Here is a 22,441-nt window from a genome sequence, read left to right as displayed (position 1 = left end):
CTAGGCTGGTCTAGAACTCCTGTAATCCACCCTCCTAGGCCTCCCAAAGTGCTAGGATTACAGGCGTGAGCCACCGTGCCCGGCCTACCTTGCACTTTTATGTTATGAAGATGGCATCTTTCCTTAAACCTCATGAACCAATGTCGGCTAACTTTAAATTTTTCTTCGGCAGCTTCCTTACCTGTCTCTGTCTTCATAGAACTGAAAAGAGCTAGGGCCTTGCTCTGGATTAGGATTTGGCTTAAGGGAATTTCATGGCTCATTTGATCCTCCATCCAGACCACTCAAATTTTCAACATATCAGCAATAAGCTTGTTTCATTTTCTTATCATTCATGTGTTCACTGAAATAGCACTTTTACTTTCCTTCAAGAACTTTTCCTTTGCATTCACAATTTGGCTAACTGACACAAGAAGCCTAGCTTTCAGCTTATCTTGGCTTTTCAACATGCCTTCCTTACTAAGCTTAATCATCTAACGTTTGATTTAAAGGGAGAGATGTAAGGCTCTTCCTTTCACTTGAACACTTAGAGGCCCTTACACGGTTCTTAATTGAACTACTTTTAATATTGTTATGTCTTAGGAAATAGGGAAGCCCAAGGAGAGGGAGACAGACAGAGACAGGAGAATGACTAGTTAGTGAGGTGGTTAGAACACATACAACATATATCTATTAAGTTTGCCATCTTATATGGGCATGGTTCATGGTGTCCCCCAAATATTACAATAGTAACATCAAAGATCATTGATCATAGATCACCATAACAGATAAAATAATAATTTAAAAGTTTTAAACATGATGAGAATTACCAAAATGTGATACAGACAAACAGTGAGCACATGCTGTTGGAAAAATGACCAGTAGACCTTCGTGATGGAGGGTTGCCACAAACTTCAGTTTGTTTAAAAAACAAAAACAAAATGCAAATATGCAATGCACAATACAGCAAAGTGCAATGAAACAAGGTATGCCTGTAATCAGAAAAACAAAGCAAACTAAAATAATAAGGACTATAACTTCATTCAACTCTTCCAGATATTTTGAACTTGGATTTGAAGTGGATTGACTTTCTAAGAAAGTATTATTTATTAAAACTGATCCTAGAAGAGAGAGAGTATCCCCAAAAAACCCATTCCCATAGAAGGTGAAAAAAGTTTTTCAAAAATCTCCCACACCTTACATTAACACTTAAAGCAATGGGCCCTGATAGTTTCACGATAGAATTTTACCAAACCTTTAAGGGGCTGGTAATTCTAATTTTATTTAAACTGCCCTTGAGAGTTAAAAAAAAAAAAACTTAAAACTTTCAAAGTATTTTTATAAAGTGAGTAGAACCTTGATACCTGCTTGACAAGATTATAAAACTTAAAAGAAAACTGTGAATTATTCTTACTTATAAAAGTGCAGTAGTCCTAAATATTACAGGGAGAAAACTCTACAGATATTAGCAAACATAATCCAGCAGAGCACATTTATGAGTATTTAACCAAGTAGAGTTTATTCCAGGAAGACAGGTTAAGGATTGCTGATCTGGAATGCTTGGAACTGGAAATGTTAAGGATTTCAGATTTTTTTTTTCATTTGGAATATTTGCAGTATACCAGTTGAGCACCCCTAATCCACAAATTCACAATCCATGTCAGTGCTGAAAAAGTTTGGGATTTTGGAGCATTTAGGATTTCTGATTTTTAGATTAGGGATGCTTCCACCTATATAAGAATGGTTCAGTATTAGGAAAGTTGATGTTATACCTCGTGTTATTGGTAGATCCAAGGGGAAAAATTACATATTTTCTATAGCTGCTGAAAAGGTATTTGACAAAAAAATTAAATCAACAGTCATTCTTTATAAAATAGTCAAAGAAATAGAATGGATTCTTTGTTAGTATGATAAAAATAAATTACCTCATTTCAAAAGCTAGCATATTTAATGAGGAAACTAGAGTCACTCCCACTAAATTCAAGAACAAGATGAAGATATTTTTCATCACTAGTATTATTAACATTAGATTGAAGATACCAGTCAACATAATTAGACAACAGAAAGAGATTAGTGATATAAAAATAAGAAATTAGATAAAATTATCACTTTTTGCAGATGACGTGATTGTATACCTAGAAAATTCACAAAAATCAACTGAGAAACTGCTACAAACAAAAATTCAGTTAAGTAGCACAGTACACAATTACTATGCAGAGAATAATAACCTTCATGTGTATCAACAACAATCAACAACCTTCATGTGTATCAACAACAATACTGAAAGACCTCATTTATCTGGAAACAAATTTAACAAGAAATATGCAAGACTTATGGGGAAAAAATGTAAACCCACTGTAGGTCACAAAAGATGACAAACTAATTGAAAGACAATGAAGTTCTTAGATAGAAAGATTCCATCAAAAATAGCAACAGGTTTTGTTTCGGAATCTAAGTAAACTAATTTAGGCTGGGCGCGGTGGCTCACGCCAGTAATTCCAGCACTTTGGGAGGCTGAGATGGGCAGATCACAAGGTCAGGAGATCGAGACCATCCTGGCTAACAGGGTGAAACCCCAAATCTACTAAAAATACAAAAAAATTTAGCTGGGCACGTTGGCGGGTGTCTGTAGTCCTAACTACTCGGGAGGCTGAGTCCTAGCTACTCGGGAGGCTGAGGCAGGAGAATGGCGTGAACCCAGGAGGCAGAGCTTGCAGTGAGCCGAGTTACTGCCACTGCACTCCAGCCTAGGCGACAGAGCGAGACTCCATCTAAAAAAAACCTAATTCAGAAGTTATACGGCAGGATTAAGGGGAAGCAAGAATAGGAAGTCTGAAAAGGAGCAGTGAGGGGTAACTAGCCTTGTCAAATAGCCATATTATGAAGCCTCAGTAATTCAAACAGTGCTGGCACATGAAACAGGATAAAAAGAAAGCCTACAATATAGACACAGATACGTGGGAATCTAGTATATGGTAAATGTGGCATCTATAACCAGTGGAGAAACATGAGTTATTTAAATGGTATAAGGACTACTGGGCAGCTGTGTGAGAAAGAATAAAGTTGAATTCACACTGTATCCTATGTAGTCAGATAAATTCCAAATGACTCAAAGATTTAAAGTTTCTTTAAAAAATAAAATAAACCAGGAGGTCCGTTCCAAGATGGCCAAATAGGAACAGCTCCGGTCTGCAGCTCCCATGATCGACATGGTGATTTCTGCTCCCATGGTGATTTCTGCATTTCCAACTGAGGTACCTGGTTCATCTCATTGGGACAGGTCAGAAAGTGGGTGCAGCACACGAAGGGCAAGCCGAAGCAGGGCAGGGCATCATCTCACCTTGGAAACGCAAGGGGTTGGGGGATTTCCCTTTGCTAGCCAAGAGAAGCTGTGACAGACTGTATCAGGAAAATCGGGACACTGCCACATAAACACTGCGCTTTTCCAACGGTCTTAGCAAATGGCACACCAAGAGATTATATCCCACACCTGGCTCAGCAGGTCCCACACCCACGGAGCCTTGCTCACTGCTAGTCCGAGATCTAACTGCGAGGCGGCAAGCCAGGCTGAGGGAGGGGCGTCCGCCATTGCTGAATAGGTAAACAAAGCAGCTGGGAAGCTCGAACTGGGTGGAGCCCACCACAGCTCAACAAGGCCCCCCTGCCTCTGTAGACTCCACCTCTGGGGGCAGGGCATAGCTGAACAAAAGGCTGCAGAAACTTCTGCAGACTTAGATGACCCTGTCTGACAGCTCTGAAGAGAGCAGTGGTTCTCCCAGCACGGTGTTTGAGCTCTGAGAACGGACAGACCACCTCCTCAAGTGGGTGCCTGACCCCCATGTAGCCTAACTTGGAGACACCTCCCAGTAGGGGCCGACTCACACCTCATACAGCCAGGTGCCCCTCTGAGACGAAGCTTCCAGAGGAAGGACCAGGCAGCAATATTTGCTGTTCTGCAATATTTGCTCTTCTGCAGCCTCCGCTGGTGATACCCAGGCAAATAGGGTCTGCAGTGGACCTCCAGCAAACTCCAACAGACCTGCAGCTGAGGGTCCTGACTGTTAGAAGGAAAACTAATAAACAGAAAGGAATAGTATCAACATCAACAAAAAGAACATCCACACCAAAACCCCATCTGTAGGTCACCATCATCAAAGACCAAAGGTAGATAAAAGCACAAAGATGGGGAGAAGCCAGAGCAAAAAAGCTGAAAATTCTAAAAACCAGAGCGCCCCTTCTCCTCCAGAGGATCGCAGCTCCTCGCCAGCAACGGAATAAAGCAGGATGGAGAATGACTTTGACAGTTGACAGAAGTAGGCTTCAGAAAGTCGGTAATAACAAACTTCTCCGAGCTGAAGGAGGATGTTCGAACCCATCACAAGGAAGGTAAAAACCTTGAAAAAAGATTAGATGAATGGCTAACTAGAATAAACAGTGTAGAGAAGACCTTAAATGACTTGATGGAGCTGAAAACCATGGCACGAGAACTACATGATGCATGCACAAGCTTCAGTAGCCGATTCTATCAAGTGGAAGAAAAGGTATCAGTGATTGAAGATCAAATTAATGAAATGAAGCAAGAAGGGAAGTTTGGAGAAAAAAGAGTAAAAAGAAATGAACAAAGCCTCCAAGAAATATGAGACTGTGTGAAAACACCAAATATACGTTCGATTGGTGTACCTGAAAGTGACGGGGAGAATGGAACCAAGCTGGAAAACACTCTTCAGGATATTATCCAGGAGAATTTCCCCAACCTAGCAAGTCAGGCCAACATTCAAATTCAGGAAACACAGAGAACACCACAAAGGAACTCCTCAAGAAGAGCAACCCCAAGACACATAATTGTCAGATTCACCAAGGTTGAAATGGAGGAAAAAATGCTAAGGGCAGCCAGAGAGAAAGGTCGGGTTACCCACAAAGGGAAGCCCATCAGACTAACAGTGGATCTCATGGCAGAAACCCTACAAGCCAGAAGAGAGTGGGGCCTAATATTCAACATTCTTAAAGAAAAGAATTTTCAACCCAAAATTTCATATCCAGCCAAACTAAGCTTCATAAGTGAAGGAGAAATGAAATCCTTTACAGACAAGCAAATGCTGACAGATTTTGTCACCACCAGACCTGCCTTACAAGAGCTCCTAAAGGAAGCACTAAACATGGAAAGGAACAACTGGTACCAGCCACTGCAAAAACATGCCAAATTGTAAAGACCATCGATGCTAGGAAGAAACTGCATCAACTAACGGGCAAAATAACCAGCTAACATCATAATGACAAGATCAAATTCACACATAACAATATTAACCTTAAATGTAAATGGGCTCAATGATCCAGTTAAAAGACACAGACTGGCAAATTGTATAAAGAGTCAAGACTTATCAATGTACTGTATTCAGGAGACCCATCTCATGTGCAGAGACATACATAGGCTCAAAATAAAGGGATGGAGGAAGATCTACCAAGCAAATGGAAAGCAAAAAAAAAAAAAAAAAAAAAAAAAGGGGTTGCAATCCTAGTCTCTGATAAAACAGACTTTAAACCAACAAAGATCAAAAGAGACAAAGAAGGTCATTACATAATGGTAAAGGGATCAATTCAACAAGAAGAGCTAACTATCCTAAATATATATGCACCCAATACAGGAGCACCCAGATTCGTAAAAAAAGTCCTGAGAGACCTAAAAAGAGACTTAGACTCTCACACAATAATAATGGGAGGCTTTAACACCCCACTGTCAATATTAGACAGATCAACAAGACAGAAGGTCAACAAGGATATCCAGGACTTGAACTCAGCTCTGCACCAGGCAGACCTAATAGACATCTACAGAACTCTCTACCCCAAGTCAACAGAATATACATTCTTCTCAGCACCACATCGCACTTATTCCAAAATTGACCACATAGTTGGAAGTAAAGCACTCCTCAGCAAATGTAAAAGAACAGAAATCACAACAAACTGTCTCTCAGACCACAGTGCAATCAAATTAGAACTCAGGATTAAGAAACCCACTCAAAACCGCACAACTACATGGAAACTGAACAACCTGCTCCTGAATAACTACTGGGTACATAATGAAATGAAGGCAGAAGTAAAGATGTTCTTTGGAACCAATGAAAACAAAGACACAACATACCAGAATCTCTGGGACACATTTAAAGCAGTGTGCAGAGGGAAATTTATAGCACTAAATGCCAACAAGAGAAAGCAGGAAAGATCTAAAATTGACACCCTAACATCACAAGTAAAAGAACTGGAGAAGCAAGAGCAAACACATTCAAAAGCTAGCAGAAGGCAAGAAATAACTAAGATCAGAGCAGAACTGAAGGAGATAGAGACATAAAAACCCTTCAAAAAAAATCAATGAGTCCAGGAGCTGGTTTTTTCAAAAGATCAACAAAATTGATAGACCGCTAGCAAGACTAATAAAGAAGAAAAGAGAAGAATCAAATAGATGCAATAAAAAATGATAAAGGGAATATCACTACCAATCCCACAGAAATACAAACTACCATCAGAGAATACTATAAACACCTCTACTCAAATAAACTAGAAAATCTAGAAGAAATGGATAAATTCCTGGACACATACACCCTCCCAAGACTAAACCAGGAAGAAGTTGAATCTCTGAATAGACCAATAACAGGCTCTGAAATTGAGGCAATAATTAATAGCCTACCAACCAAAAAAAGTCCAGGCCCAGATGGATTCACAGCCAAATTCTACCAGAGCTACAAAGAGGAGATGGTACCATTCCTTCTGAAACTATTCCAATCAATAGAAAAAGAGGGAATCCTCCCTAACTCATTTTATGAGGCCAGCATCATCCTCATACCAAAGCCTGGCAGAGGCACAACAAAAAAAGAGAATTTTAGGCTGATATCCCTGGTGAACGTCGATGCAAAAATCCTCAATAAATACTGGCAAACCAAATCCAGCAGCACATCAAAAAGCTTATCCACCAAGATCAAGTTGGCTTCATCCCTGGGACGCAAGACTGGTTCAACATACACAAATCAATAAACGTAATCCATCACATAAACAGAACCAAAGACAAAAACCACATGATCATCTCAATAGATGCAGAAAAGGCCTTCGACAAAATTCAACAGCTGTTTGTGCTAAAAGCTCTCAATAAACTAGGTATTGATGGAACGTATCTCAAAATAATAAGAGCTGTTTATGACAAACCCACAGCCAGTATGATACCGAATGGGCAAAAACTGGAAGCATTCCCTTTGAAAACTGGCACAAGACAGGGATGCCGTCTCTCACCACTCCTGTTCAACATAGTGTTGGGAGTTCTGGCCAGGGCAATCAGGCAAGAGAAAGAAATAGAGTATTAGGAAAAGAGGAAGTCAAATTGTCCCTGTTTGCAGATGACATGATTGTATATTTAGAAAACCCCATCATCTCAGCCCAAAATCTCCTTAAGCTGATAGGCAACTTCAGCAAAGTCTCAAGATACAAAATCAATGTGCAAAACTCACAAGCATTCTTATACACCAATAACAGACAAACAGCCAAATCATGAGTGAACTCCCATTCACAATTGCTACAAAGAGAATAAAATACCTAGGAATCCAATATACAAGGGATGTGAAGGACCTCTTCAAGGAGAGCTACAAACCACTGCTCAATGAAAAAAAAGAGGACACAAACAAATGGAAAAACATTCCATGCTCATGGATAGGAAGAATCAATATTGTAAAAATGTCCATACTGCCCAAGGTAATTTATAAATTCAGTGCCATCCCCATCAAGCTACCAATGACTTTCTTCACAGAATTGGAAAAAACTACTTTAAAGTTCATAAGGAACCAAAAAACAGCCCACATTGCCAAGACAATCCCAAGCAAAAAGAACAAAGCTTGAGGCATCACACTACCTGACTTCAAACTATACTACAAGGCTACAGTAACCAAAACAGCATGGTACTGGTACCAAAACAGAGATATAGACCAATGGAACAGAACAGAGGCCTCAGAAATAACACCATGCATCTACAGCCATCTGATCTTTGACAAACCTGACAAAAACAAGAAATGGGGAAAGGATTCCCTGTTTAATAAATGGTGCTGGGGAAACTGGCTAGCCATATGTAGAAAGCTGAAACTGGATCCCTTCCTTACACCTTATACAAAAATTAATTCAAGATGCATTAAAGACTTAAATGTTAGACCTAAAACCATAAAAACCCTAGAAGAAAACCTAGGCAATACCATTCAGGACATAGGCATCAACAAGGACTTCATGACTAAAACACCAAAAGCAATGGCAACAAAAGCCAAAATAGAAACATGGGATCTAATTAAAGTAAAGAGTTTCTGCATAGCAGAAGAAACTACCATCAGAGTGAACAGGCAACCCTCAACATGGGAGAAAATTTTTGCAATCTACCCATCTGACAAGGGGCTAGATCTAGAACGTACAAAGAACTTAAACAAATTTACAAGAAAAAAAAAACCCCATCAAAAAGTGGGCAAAGGATATGAACAGACACTTTTCAAAAGAAGACATTTATGCAGCCAACAGGCATGAAAAAATACTCATCATCACTGGTCATCAGAGAAATGCAAATCAAAACCACAATGAGATACCATCTCACACCAGTTAGAATGGCGATTATTAAAAAGTCAGGAAACAACAGGTGCTGGAGAGGATGTGGAAAAATAGGAACGCTTTTACACTGTTGGTGAGAGTGTAAACTAGTTCAACCATTATGGAAGACAGTGTGGTGATTTCTCAAATATCTAGAACTAGAAATACCATTTGATCCAGCGATCCCATTACTGGGTATATACCCAAAGGATTATATCATGGTACTGTAAAGACACATGCACACATATGTTTATTGCAGCACTATTCACAATAGCAAAAACTTGGAACCAACCCAAATGTCCATCAATGATAGACTGAAATGTCATACATATACACCATGGAATACTATGTAGCCATAAAAAAGGATGAGTTCATGTCCTTTGTAGCCACATGGATGAAGCTGGAAACCATCATTCTGAGCAAACTATCGCAAGGACAGAAAAACAGACACCACATGTTTTCACTCATAGGTGGGAATTGAACAATGAGAACTCTTGGCCACAGGGCAAGGAACATCACATACTGGGGCCTGTCGTGGCGTGGGAGGATGGGGGAAGGATAGCATTAGGAGAAATACATAATGTAAATGACAAGTTAATGGGTACAGCAAACCAACACTGGACATGTATACATATGTGACAAACCTGCACCTTGTGCACATGTACCCTAAAACTTAACGTATAATAAAAATAAAATAAAATAAAAGATAAATAAACCATTAAGAGTACCTGAAGACAACATAGAATGGGAAGATCTTTTCAACTGACTCAAAATCCTAAGCATAAAAAAGGATGTATTTTCATACTGAATGCTCATATTTTTGGCACTGTCTGATAATTATGGTAATTAAGTTGAAATATACATTAAAATGGGAAACCGTTTTTATATCAGCTGTTCCACTTAGAGGTCTTTTAAGCGTAGTTCTAGTTTCAAAACCAATTTGTCAATATTGTCAGAAGTTTTTCAGATAGACTGGTGGAGCTTTATAGACCAATGTCAGATTAGAATGCACTTAAAAATGAAACACTTTCCAAAGATATTATTTGGAAAGAATATCTTATTGATATTTTTAATGATTCCTTGTGATTACTTCATAATATTATGCTTTACATTTTAATATATCCCTATAAACAATCATTTTAAACTACCCCCACATCTTTCCATAATGCAGATAAGGTCTCCAGAGGATACATGAGAAATAGAGCATGTCTTTGAGAAGATTTGTTCCTGGTCACACAAGCACAATTATTTAATCTTTACAGATTGGTTGGCTATAAAGCAGAAAATAATTTGCATATTAATATGGGGAGATGTTTTTATCTGTGTTTTCTTTTGAAGTGCAAGTATGACTTTTGCTGGATTTGCCTTGAAGAGTGGAAAAAACATAGTTCGTCCACTGGAGGTTATTACAGATGTACTCGCTATGAAGTCATTCAGCACGTGGAGGAGCAATCCAAGGAAATGACTGTGGAGGTAAAGAGAACCAATTAAGCCAAGACATCTCTCTAAACCGCTCACTGCCACTGGAATTATTTTGCATTTCTTTTTCTATTTTCATCTTAATAAAGTATTAAATTGAATATACTTTATTGTAGCCTTTAATTTTAACAAAATAGCTCTGTAAACTTGAGAGCTTTTTCCCTTTTACATTTTCCTTTTTTTAATTTTGGTGAAGATCTGTATGAAAAGTCTGATATATCCCAGCCTACCTCTGTAAATACTTAAAAACAATTTTAACATTAATATCAACAATGCAGTATTACATTATACTGTACAGGAAGTGTCTTAGTCTGCTCAGCTGCCATAGAAAATACATAGACGGGGTGGCTTACCAGAAATTTATTTTTCACAGAGTTGTAGATATTGTGAAGTCCAAGGTCAAGGTGCTGGCCAATTTGGTTCTTGATGAGGGTTCTCCTCTTGGTTTGCAGACAGCCACCCTCTCACTATGTCCTCAGGTGGCCAGAAAAGACAGAGAGACCTCTGATGCCCCTCCCTCTTCTTTTAAGGGTACCAGCCCTATCAGAATAGGGCCCCACCCTGATGACCTTATTTAACCTTTATCACCTTCTTACAGGTCCTATCTTCAAATACAGTCACATTGGGGGGTAGGGCTTTAAAATATGAATTTTAGGGGGAATACCATTAGTCCATAGCAAAAAGCCATGTAATAAAACATTGAAGGCCGAGCACTGTGGCTTATGCTTTTAATCCCAGCACTTTTGGGAGGCCGAGGCAGGCGGATCACTTGAGGTCAGGAGTTCAAGACCAGCCTGGCCAACACGGTAAAACGGTAAAACCCGATCTCTACTAAAAATACAAAAATTACCCAGGCATGGTGGTGGGCTCCTGTAATCCCAGCTACTCAGGAGGCTGAGACGGGAAAATCAGTTGAACCTGGGAGGCGGAGGTTTGTGTGAGCTCAGATTGCACCACTGCACTCCAGCCTGGGCGACACAGCAAGACTCCGTCTCAAAAAAAAAAAAAAAAAAAAAAATAGTATTCTTTTCTGTCAAGAAAATAATTCACAAATCTGAATGCACTACTACCTATCACTAATAAAACTATTTTAGTAGCTACTAGTTTTTATAAAAGTAAAACTATATATAACTATGGTTTTATAAAACTATATAAAACCATGGTTTTATAAAAGCCAAAAAACTATTTTAGTAGCTACTAGTTTTTATAAAAGTCATTTGTGGACTTTTGTTTTCTAGGCTGAGAAAAAACACAAACGATTTCAGGAACTTGACAGATTTATGCACTATTATACAAGATTTAAAAACCATGAGCATAGTTATCAGGTATGTCCCAAATCATTTCAAATGAGCTGACCTATACTGTTGTGAATAAATAAAGAGAATGGTTTAAATTCTTTATTTCTATTCCTTTAGCTAGAACAACGCCTTCTTAAAACAGCCAAAGAAAAGATGGAGCAATTGAGCAGAGCTCTCAAAGAAAGTAAGTTATAAGTTGTATGTGTGATAATTAATGTAAAATGTCTTTCCATGCTTATCGCTTCACTAGTAGGTTAGGCCCTGAAAGGAATACATTATGTCCATTAGCTTGTTCTGGTACTGTTTTGAGTTCTTTGAAGCCCTGAGTGCAGCTTAGCAGATGAGGCCTCTGTGATTGGATTTTCTACCCAGCACCTAGCCTCCTCCTCTTGATGCAGCCTGTGCTGTTATGAGATAAAAAGACTTCATGATTTTGCTTACTCTGTGTCACTGCTGATGCTCTACAATGTTGGGAAAAGTGGATGGGTACTAAAGGACATCCCTGACTTAGTCAGAGGAGCAAGATACACGTGCTACCCAGTTGTCATGTAACTGAATACCCAAAAATTATTGAGAAAATTTAGCAGAGTGCCTAAGGGTTTGGAAGTCAATAACAGTTTGGGAAGAAATCATTTCACTGGTAAATAATGAACATTGGGGTCAAAAAGCAAAGCCATGAGGTGGAGCTAACGTATGGGTCCTAAATTATAAGTTAGGATATTCCAAAATATGGATTGAGTATTGACAGCATCATTAGAATATAATAACCCACAACGACCACACAGAGTGCAGGTTCCCGTATGTTTGTTTTAAAAAGTCACCTTTTAAAAATAATAGCTTACATATGAAAAGTACATTTTAAGGTGAAAAATGTGATGTTATACTTGGGTTGCTCCAGTTTATCAAAATAATGAATATTAAAATCCTTTTCATTAGGATAATTCCCTAGTCAAGACAATACCATAAGTTAAATGGAGTGGGGGAGAATATGTCAATAGCAGTATAGCCTGCTTGTTAATTATTAGTTCTTAGACTTCATTAATGATATAACTATATTAGGCAATATCATACTCTTGAAGTATTGTCCACAGTATAAATTGAGAGGAAAAAAATCCTCACAAGTCATACAGCTCTTCAGCAGGGATTTTTGTCTGGTCACTAATACATCCCTAGTGCTTCCAGCTGTGCCTGACCCTTGACAACATTCAATATTTGTAGATGTGAATTATTGCTTCTATTCAACACTCTGGAGGTTCCAGGCAGCATAATAAATTAGGGGAAAAAAATGAAAAGGTACAGCAACTGCAAAGGAAGAAGCAAAACTTCACACCTTTCTCACATAAGTCAGAAATCTCAGGGTAGTCTGTCAGTTTGTGTACACACACTGAATTTCTTTCTACAGGTATCCAAAATAATCTGAATTTCTACAGTATTTGCAAAGTTAGATTCTCATGCTTAATTTCTGTTTTTTTTCTGTTTTTTTTTTTTTTGGCAGTTAAGCGAAAACCTAGACTGTTATAATGATATTCTTAGAACAAAGAGTCTCAGATATTAAGACAATTTCGTCTTCCATCTTCCTCATTCTTCCTCCCCTTCTTTCTTTCTTTGGGTTCTTTATTAACTAGGATTAGTTATCTAGTTGTTTGCCAGAATGTTGTATCTTTTTCCTTACAGTATTGGTTTTGCATAATTAGGCTCTTTTTATAAGCAACTTAGAAAAGGCATTTGTTCTCATTCTTAACCAGGGAATTTCTCCTAGGGATAATCTGAAAAAGTAGAGCCTAGAACCTTTTGATTGACCTAAAGCTAGATTTGCTTACCAATGGAGTGAGACCAGAATCCAAGATGAGTATGTGCATTCCTTTATGACTACCATCAGTGTTCCTGGGCTGCTGGGGCGTATGCCGCTTTTATAAACACATACATGTCACATATGAGTATTTTATGTAGGTTTTTAGTTTGGTTCAAATAAGTATTTTCATACAGTTACTTAAAACAGTTTTTGTCCTAATGATCCTTCTTTTTCCTTTTTTGAGAAAAAAATCATTGTTTAATTAATATTATAAATGGCATATTTGCAAAAACAAATTCACTGTGCCTCAATTACTTTTTAGCTGAAGGAGGCTGTCCAGATACCACTTTCATTGAAGATGCAGTTCATGTGCTCTTAAAAACTCGGCGCATTCTCAAGTGTTCTTATCCATATGGATTTTTCTTGGAACCTAAAAGCACAAAAAAAGAAATTTTTGAACTAATGCAAGTAAGATATTTTTTAATTACATTTAAATGGCAGCAGTTATTATGAAATACAGAGTTTTTCATTTTTCAAACCACTTGTTTTATTTAATGTGGACATGATTAGTAAGACAATTTTCTTTTCATTTTTTAAATGGTTTTTAAATAAAGGAAAAGTTACCAGTAATAAATTGAAATTTTCTTTCTGTTTAAATTTGTCACTCTGCAGGTCTGAATGAGTTATGGGTGATGCAAACATTTCCTGTAGCATTTATGTCTTTGTTTTAAACTGGTTGAAGTTTGAAATCAGGCATATTTCTGATTATATAATTAAGAATTTTATCATCAAAGATGAAACAACCCACATTACCTATAAGATGAGAAAGTTGCTGTTTACCAGTTTATTTTTGAAATACAACTGAAAAAGTTACAGTATTTAAAAAACAAAAACACCTAAGCCAATTGGCATCACTATAGCCAAATAGCTTCATTGTACATTTCTTTTGAAGCCACTAAACTTTCTCCTGTTACAGTTTTCATGTCATCCCTTGAACTATCCTCTGCTAATTTATATCCTACATTTCCGTCAAGGATCAGTATTCATTTTCTCCATAAAGCCTTCCAGACTTGACCCCAATCACTGTCGTCTTGCCTTAATTCAAATTCCTTCAGCACTTTTATATAGTCTGCACCATGGCATCATGCATTCGCTTGTGTGGTGCATTGAAATGTATTCGTTTTTTCACATAGACAAATTATAAATTCCTTGTAAACAGCTACTATACTCACTACTTTGTAATCTATACCAATTTCATTTCTATAAATGCCTATCAAATGAGCGCTTTTTTAAAAATTCACATGATTTTATATACAATCCTTTCTCTTTCATAATCTAGAAAACATGTATAAAATAGAAAATACATTACATAGGAAGTTATTTCAAAATTCTAACTAGTTTCTTACTTCAAAAGAGTTAGATTTAACTGAGAAACCACATAGACTCTGGATTTGCTATTGATTAACCTATGAAGCCTGTGATCTTTTTTTTTTCTCTGCTTACTGTAGACAGACCTAGAAATGGTCACTGAAGACCTTGCCCAGAAAGTCAATAGGCCTTACCTTCGCACACCCCGCCACAAGATCATCAAAGCAGCATGCCTTGTACAGCAGAAGAGGCAAGAATTCCTGGCATCTGTGGCTCGGGGAGTAGCTCCTGCAGACTCACCAGAAGCTCCAAGACGCAGGTAAAAAGGATGTACACTGTGGAAATCATCCTAGCTCCAGCCACAAATGCCAGCAGTTTTATTTTTTATCCAACTAGGGTTCATATTCCTGGAAATTATTTACACCTAAAAGATGGATAGCTCATAAAAGTATGTTAACTTTTTTGGTGATTTTTTTTTTTCCTCTATGCTATTTCTGTTTTTCTTGTTATTTTTTGTTTATTTATCATTGTGTAGCTCCTTAGACTAAATTAACCTAGGTTAATTTCACATTTTAGGTGAACTCATAAATAAGAGTATTCTAATGTATCATTTCAAATATGTAATATATATAGTGATTTGATAGTTATAAACATCTTACGATGTAGAATTTGGAAACTTTGCCAGCTTGTTATGGTCATATTTGTATTTTTGTATTAAGAAGTTGTGAAGGAAAGAGAAATTTGATATTTGTAGTTATTTAAGTGATAAACTCATCCACTAAAGATCAGTTGAGTTGTGGTTGTTTTATTTTACATACTCATACTACTTCTGTAAATTGAAGCATACTTTCCTATTTATAATAACTATAAGCATTAAACATTCCTTTGGCACTATTTTACATAAATTCCTTTGATCCTATTTTTACATAATATTTATGAGTAAATATTTACTTGTAAAATAAAAATAGAAGCAGTTATAAAATACTTTGTTATAACATGGTAATTTTTATTTTTGGATCATTTTACACAAACATAAAAACTTAGAATTTGGAAGAAAGGAAAATTATTATTTTAATTCTGTTTTAATAGTTGATCTACTTTAGTTAAGCAAGTTCCAACAGAGGAATTCAAAGTAATGTTCAAAGGGCAAGGATCTGATTGTATATACTTTGTAGTATTGATATTAAATCAAATGGTATGTCTAATTTCTTTGTAGCTTTGCTGGTGGAACATGGGATTGGGAATATTTAGGATTTGCATCACCAGAGGTAATTGTTTTATGGGGTTTTTGTTTTTGTATTTTTTCTTAGTGCAGTCGTGCTTGCATTTGCATCCTTATCTATTCTAAATCCTACTGAGATTATCAGCAGTGCTGTCTCTTTTGTAACAAAAATGCCTTGACAGAGCCTACATTTAGCTATTTATGTGGTATTGGTATATCATCACATTGTTAAATGCATTACTCTTTTATTGTTTTTAATTACTGAATAGTCAGAATTAAGGCAAATTTACAATATACATTTTTGGAAAATATCTTCTAATTTGTTAATAGAGAGAATTTATTAGAAATGCATTTCTATTCTTGCGATAGTTTACTGAGAATGATGATTTCCAATTTCATCCATGTCCCTACAAAGGACATGAACTCATCATTTTTTATGGCTGCATAGTATTCCATGGTGTATATGTGCCACATTTTCTTAATCCAGTCTATCATTGTTGGACATTTGGGTTGGTTCCAAGTCTTTGCTATTGTGAATAATGCCGCAATAAACATACGTGTGCAAGTGTCTTTATAGCAGCATGATTTATAGTCCTTTGGGTATATACCCAGTAATGGGATGGCTGGGTCAAATGGAATTTCTAGTTCTAGATCCCTGAGGAATCGCCACACTGACTTCCACAAGGGTTGAACTAGTTTACAGTCCCACCAACAGTGTAAAAGTGTTCCTATTTCTCCACATCCTCTCCAGCACCTGTTGTTTCCTGACTTTTTAATGATTGCCATTCTAACTGGTGTGAGATGGTATCTCATTGTGGTTTTGATTTGAACACATGGACACAGGAAGGGGAACATCACACTCTGGGGACTGTTGTGGGGTGGGGGGAGGGGGGAGGGATAGCATTGGCAGATATACCTAATGCTAGATGACGAGTTAGTGGGTGCAGCGCACCAGCATGGCACATGTATACGTATGTAACTAACCTGCATATTGCACACATGTACCCTAAAACCTAAAGTATAATAATAAATTAATAAATAAAAAAAGAAAAAAAAAAAACAAACATAAAGAAATATCTATGTATAACAAAAATTTAGAGACAAAAGTCATATTTTTAAAATAAATAAAATTTAATATTAATATTCAAAAAAAAAGAAATGCATTTCTAGTCATAATATTGTTTTAGTCTGAAACTATTAAAAATATAAAAGAACAATCCATTTTTTAAGGTTAATGCAACAACCTGAGGGAACTGATTTATAATCAGTTGCTAAGGTGGAAAACTTGACTTTAATAATGTATATGCAGAAAGAAATGCTTTGCTTAGTTGCTTTCTGCTTATCTTTAAGACTTTCACACTCTTCTTGTTTTTTTGTTGTCATTATTAATATGCCGTTTTAAAATACAGAAGGTCTAAATTACTAACACTACAGATAGCAGTTGTGGCAAATAAAAATAAGACAGAGTGAAACTCTTAATCACATAGCTGTTTTCTGAGATTTAAATTGCCACTGTCACTGTTGAGTCTGATTTTAAAATGGTTTTTGCAGTTCTCTCTACTTCTCTCTTTCCATCCTTGCTCTTTATTAAACAGTATTTGATGCCTATAATATGATAACCCTTCAACTTTATTTTTGGAAGGGTACAGAACAAATGAGGAAATCCTTGTTTGTAGTGTATAACCCATTTGTTAACTGCAACTGAAAGACAATGAAATTGATTATTATCCAGGCATGACTGTGGCTTATTTAAATCGGATACTTTCTCTTTTCAGCTGCTGAAGATACTTGCAATCACCTGTGGCTTTTGTACTGGTAGATACATCCAAGAAAATATTGACTTGAAAAAAATTGTGCTTAGAGCCCTAATCTGGACATTTTAAATTCACTTAAATTGTTTTAAAAATTGTGATATATTAATGAAATTTTTATTTTAAAAACTAATCATGAACCTTTATCTGATCCTGTATTTATTATTTCAATGTTATAATACATTTACAACTTCGGGGATATTGTGGAAAACTTCCACCTAAAAGGAAGAATAAGCAAACTGAAATTATAAAAGAAAAAAATACTAATGATTTCCGTGTTTTAAGGTAGAAACACAATTTAGCAAAAATAAATAAAACCTTCGTCAGTGTATTCACAAGCATGTATGTGTATCATCTTGCAGCTTCTGGCTCTGACAGAAACTTTAGGAATCCTGAAATATTTGTCCTTGAATATTGAGGGCCTACTAATATGACTGTCACTTTGTTTTTTATGAAGTGATAATTTTTTAGAAATTACTTACCTTTAGTTTTCTTTAGTCTTTGACACACTGAAACACTAGGCTTTTACGTAAACCTTATTGCAGAGATAAAGAATTACTACACATTGTGAGACTTTCAAATTCTGCATGTATATGACTATTGAGTAACTGCCAAAGTTATATTTTTGAAAAATAGCTCTTTGCCTTAATAGTGAGGGAAAAAACAAGGTTACCAACTCCAGTAGACTTAGATTGATTTATATTTTTTTCAGTGAAGTTAATTTCATCTTACTCTTTTCAATTTAAACTGAGTCTGGCAAGCATAAAGGTTTGTTTTATGCTACTTTAAAGGCAATGGAGCTCAGTGGAAATAGCATAAAGTCTGAGGAACACCTTAATTCAAGTTCTAAGTGTAACTTACTAGATCCTAGGCTATGTTCTTTCTTAATTTCTCATCTTTACAATGTGGATGGTGATACCCCATGGAAGTTCTAGAAGGATTAAAGCATCTCATTTAGCCACTGACAAAATTGTTGCAATTATTACTTAAAACAGCTCCTTATAGCTTTTCCCTCTGTAAATCCTAGAACTTTTTAGTCTTTTCTGTATCCTTAACAGTCTCAAACCATTTGGAGTATACTAAGCCCTTTTAATATACATTCTTGAAGATCTTAGGAATCCTTGGAAATTTTCAGATATATTTTATGAGAACAATATATTTAAGCCTGTTGCATCATGAGAGAATGCCATCTGAGAGTTTTCTGTCAGACGATTAGATATACAAGTTTCTTTTGCAGTTGCTTTTAAACGGTTTCATTTTCTTAAATTGGAAATATGTGTAGTCTGTGGTCAGTAATAGTTTAATTCATAACTTTGTACCATTATCAAGTTTACAAAGTAAGCAAATTATCCCTAATATAAACTTTGAATTGAGATAAAATTTTCACACCATCTTTTGTCTAAGAAATCTAGTTGGTGTTCCTCACTGGTCTGTTGACCCTTGATGACACTTAAGTCATCAGTTTGAGGTCATGGGCCTCTAGGAGAAGAGGAAATGATGTCCCACCTCAGCAAGACATTTTAAAGAACCAGTATAAATCCTCAGGGCACTTGGAGTATCTTTCATTTATTAGTTTCTAACCTAACAGGATGCCTCCCACTTCTTAAGAGTCCAACTGTTTATATAAATAAAGGAGTTTAAATAAATGTCACCAGAGTGGTACGATATGAAAGTTTTATTTGTGATCCAAAATTTGTCTTCACCTACTCCTAGTACTTTCACAATATAAGCATATTGAATATTCTAGGGTAACCAGGATAATCATAAAGTTGAGTATCTTAGTGTTTCTCGTGGAAAGACACCATAATGATTCTCTAAATTAGCCTTTTTATGTTGGTATCATGTACCCTGGCCTCCTCTCTTCTCTTCCCTTATCTTTAATTCTCTTCTCTTCTGTCACATTTATACCCAGGTAATAGCAGATGGTCCCAGGTTGTACCCTCTGGTGATAACAAACTCACTTTAAACATTGTCACAAATGTGGAATAGACTGAGGACATCTGCCTAAGTCTGTGTTCATCCCATATGCTAAATAGAAAACATTTCCCCTGCTTGTGTTGTAAATAGCACCACATATTGGCTTATATAGAAAAGAAGCTAAATAATCATCTTATTTTAAAGCTAACCTAACATTTGTCTTTTAATCTAGTCATTTGATTTGTGAATGTGGTATGTAGTAGTCCCAAAGAATAGAAAATCCAACAATCTGGCAAGTACTTAACAGTGTGTGTTCTTTTTTTACTGTTGTTCCTTTTTTTCTTTTTTTCTTTTTCTGTTACATATATCCCAGTCACTTTTTTTTTTTTTTTTTTTTTTGAAATGGAGTCTTGCTCTTGTTGCCTAGGCTGGAGTGCTTAGTGGCACAGTCTCGGATCACTGCAACCTCCACCTCCTGGGTTCAAGTGATTCTCCTGCCTCAGCTTCTCCAGTAGCTGGGATTACAGGTGCCACCACCACACCCGGCTAATTTTTTGTATTTTTAGTAGCGATGGGGTTTCACCATGTTGGCCAGGCTGGTCTCAAATTCCTGACCTCAGGTGATCTGCCTGCTTCGGCCTCCCAAAGTACTGGGATTACAGGCGTGAGCCACCGCACCTACCCCCGGTCACGTTTTTAAAACCACTTTCATATCCAGGTGCAATGGCTCACACCTGTAATCCCAGCTACTTAGGAGGCCGAGCAGTAGGGATTGCTTGAGGCCAGAAGTTCAAGACCAGCCTAAGCAACATAGCAAGACTCTGACTCTAAAAATAAAAAAATAAAAAATAAAAAACCTCCCTTCAAGGAAAGCCTTACTTAAATGAGTAATATGATTGTAGTATTAATTAGATAACAAGATCCTTGAAATCATCAGGCATATGAAATAGGGCTATTCTAATGTAGCACTGGGGCTTGCAAGTATTCCTAATTTATCTAGGCAATTGTAATGACTGTTGAAAACTTTCTTTTTCCATTTTACCTTTTGTGTTTCCTTGGCATGGCAAAACCTGATGTTTCAGCCAAGTGATTTTATAAGATGTGTATAAAATCACAGACTTTTTCCCCTGGAAAAAAGTGTGTACTTTGTTTTATTTGCAGTTTAAAAATTGCATGCTCTCTTGTATTTTATAACCTTTGGTTTATGCAGGAATATGCTGAATTTCAGTATCGGAGGAGGCACAGACAGCGTCGTAGAGGAGACGTTCACAGTCTACTCAGTAATCCTCCAGACCCTGATGAGCCAAGTGAAAGCACTTTAGGTAAGTCCTTGGGTTGAGTATGGTTTAATCTCATAGCTCTCCTGAATTTATCCTTCAAACTGGCTGATGTAAGTTGTTTGTGAACGAGTTTGTCATTTAGATATACAATAAATATGCAGATGTTTCTGTTGTGACAGGACACAGAAAATCAGAGGAGTTAGGAGCATGGTCTGTGTAGTTAGGCAAACTTGGATTCATGACCCCATCTCTGCTGCATATTAGCTGTGTAACCTAGTCAGGTCACAGCCTCTCTAAGGTTGTTTCCATATTCTAAAGACACAGTAATAATAGTGCCACCTTATAGGCTCATTGTGAGTATTAAATTAGATAATGCATCTAAAACACTTAAGCACCTAGTGAAGCACTCTGTTAATTGTAGTATTGATTGATACTGTTTTTGTGTTCGTGGAATATTTGTCTCCTAGCCTTAGTTGTCCTGTAGACATTATTTAAAAGAGAGAGAATTTCTGGCATTAGAGATAAATTATTTTAATTATTCAACTTTTAAATGTTAAATTATTAAGTGAAAATCTTCTGACTATAATGTCAGGATCAATGGGACTAAAGATTTGCTCTTCAGACTATTATAATTCCCAAATTATTTAATTTTAAGAAATCTAAAAATGAAAAACCTTTATTAGTTATTGCTTAACAAAAAAAGAGAAATGGATAGTAGCACTTGCATTTATGAATAGAACTGTATAGACTTCAAGCAAAAATGTAAAAAAGTCAGCCAGGCACGGTGGCTCATGCCTGTCATCCCAGCACTTTGGGAGGCCAAGGTGTGCGGATCACGAGGTCAGGAGATGGAGACCGTCCTGACCAACATGGTGAAACCCCATCTCTACTAAAAATGCAAAAATTAGCCAGGCATGGTGGCGCACATCTGTGGTCACAACCACTCGGGAGTCTGAGGCGGGAGAATCGCTTGAACCCAGGAGGCAGAGGTTGCAGTGAGCCAAGATTGCGCCACTGCACTCCAGCTAGGTTGACAAAGCAAGACTCCATCTCAAAAAAAAAAAAAAAAGTAAAAAGTTATGAATTTGAAGTGATAGTATCATATATATATTATTCTTCATGGTAAGACAAATATGGATGAGAAATCCCAGAAAGATTAAGTGAACATGTCAACACAGGTTTTCCCCAGCACTGAAAGAGAAATTGCCCGTCTAAACAACCAGATGTGTGAAAAAAATAAATAAGTCTTATTTGTCACTAAATTGTCTTTGGTACCAATTGCTTTGAAACAGATATTCCAGAAGGTGGCAGCAGCAGCCGCAGGCCTGGCACATCCGTGGTAAGTTCTGCATCTATGAGTGTGCTGCACAGCTCTTCCCTGCGTGACTACACCCCTGCCAGTCGCTCTGAAAACCAGGACTCTCTTCAGGTAGCCTTTCTGAGCAGCCTCATTGCCTGTGCTTTTACTCTTTCTCTGTTGAGTGTGGTTTCCTGTTGTTACTTTCATCGCTTTCCTGTTTCTTCCTTCCATTCTAAAATCTTTGTTTTAAAGATGTGCTGCAGGAAAAGATATTCCTATATTTTAGATTTATTTTAAGGTATTTTTTTTTTCCTTTAGCATGGGCATGGAGAAAAATACAAGATTTTAGTAGATAAAATAATTTTTCTGTATAAATAAAATTAATAATCTGTTG

General features: G+C 36.8%; 1 protein-coding gene across 8 annotated transcripts in view; it reads left to right on the top strand.

Annotated features, from left to right (window-relative positions):
• The window catches only part of ANKIB1 (ankyrin repeat and IBR domain containing 1), a 158,352-nt gene that overhangs the window by 132,645 nt on the left and 3,266 nt on the right, over positions 1–22,441 (top strand). For 3 of the 8 annotated variants that reach the window (XM_054559496.1, XM_002818215.5, XM_054559495.2), the window contains 8 exons: positions 9,919–10,053; positions 11,298–11,384; positions 11,475–11,541; positions 13,472–13,617; positions 14,658–14,836; positions 15,734–15,785; positions 20,678–20,789; positions 22,040–22,176. In XM_054559496.1, coding sequence (XP_054415471.1) covers positions 9,919–10,053; positions 11,298–11,384; positions 11,475–11,541; positions 13,472–13,617; positions 14,658–14,836; positions 15,734–15,785; positions 20,678–20,789; positions 22,040–22,176 — 915 coding nt within the window. The remainder of the gene's footprint in view (positions 1–9,918; positions 10,054–11,297; positions 11,385–11,474; positions 11,542–13,471; positions 13,618–14,657; positions 14,837–15,733; positions 15,786–20,677; positions 20,790–22,039; positions 22,177–22,441) is intronic. The other 5 variants (XM_063725743.1, XM_063725741.1, XM_009243023.3 and 2 more) reach the window with 3 other exon arrangements.

This window comes from Pongo abelii, chromosome 6 (assembly GCF_028885655.2).
Source record: "Pongo abelii isolate AG06213 chromosome 6, NHGRI_mPonAbe1-v2.0_pri, whole genome shotgun sequence".
Classification (NCBI taxonomy): domain Eukaryota; kingdom Metazoa; phylum Chordata; class Mammalia; order Primates; family Hominidae; genus Pongo; species Pongo abelii.
Note: the sequence above shows the minus strand (reverse complement) of the source record. Positions and strands in the feature narration are given on the sequence as shown.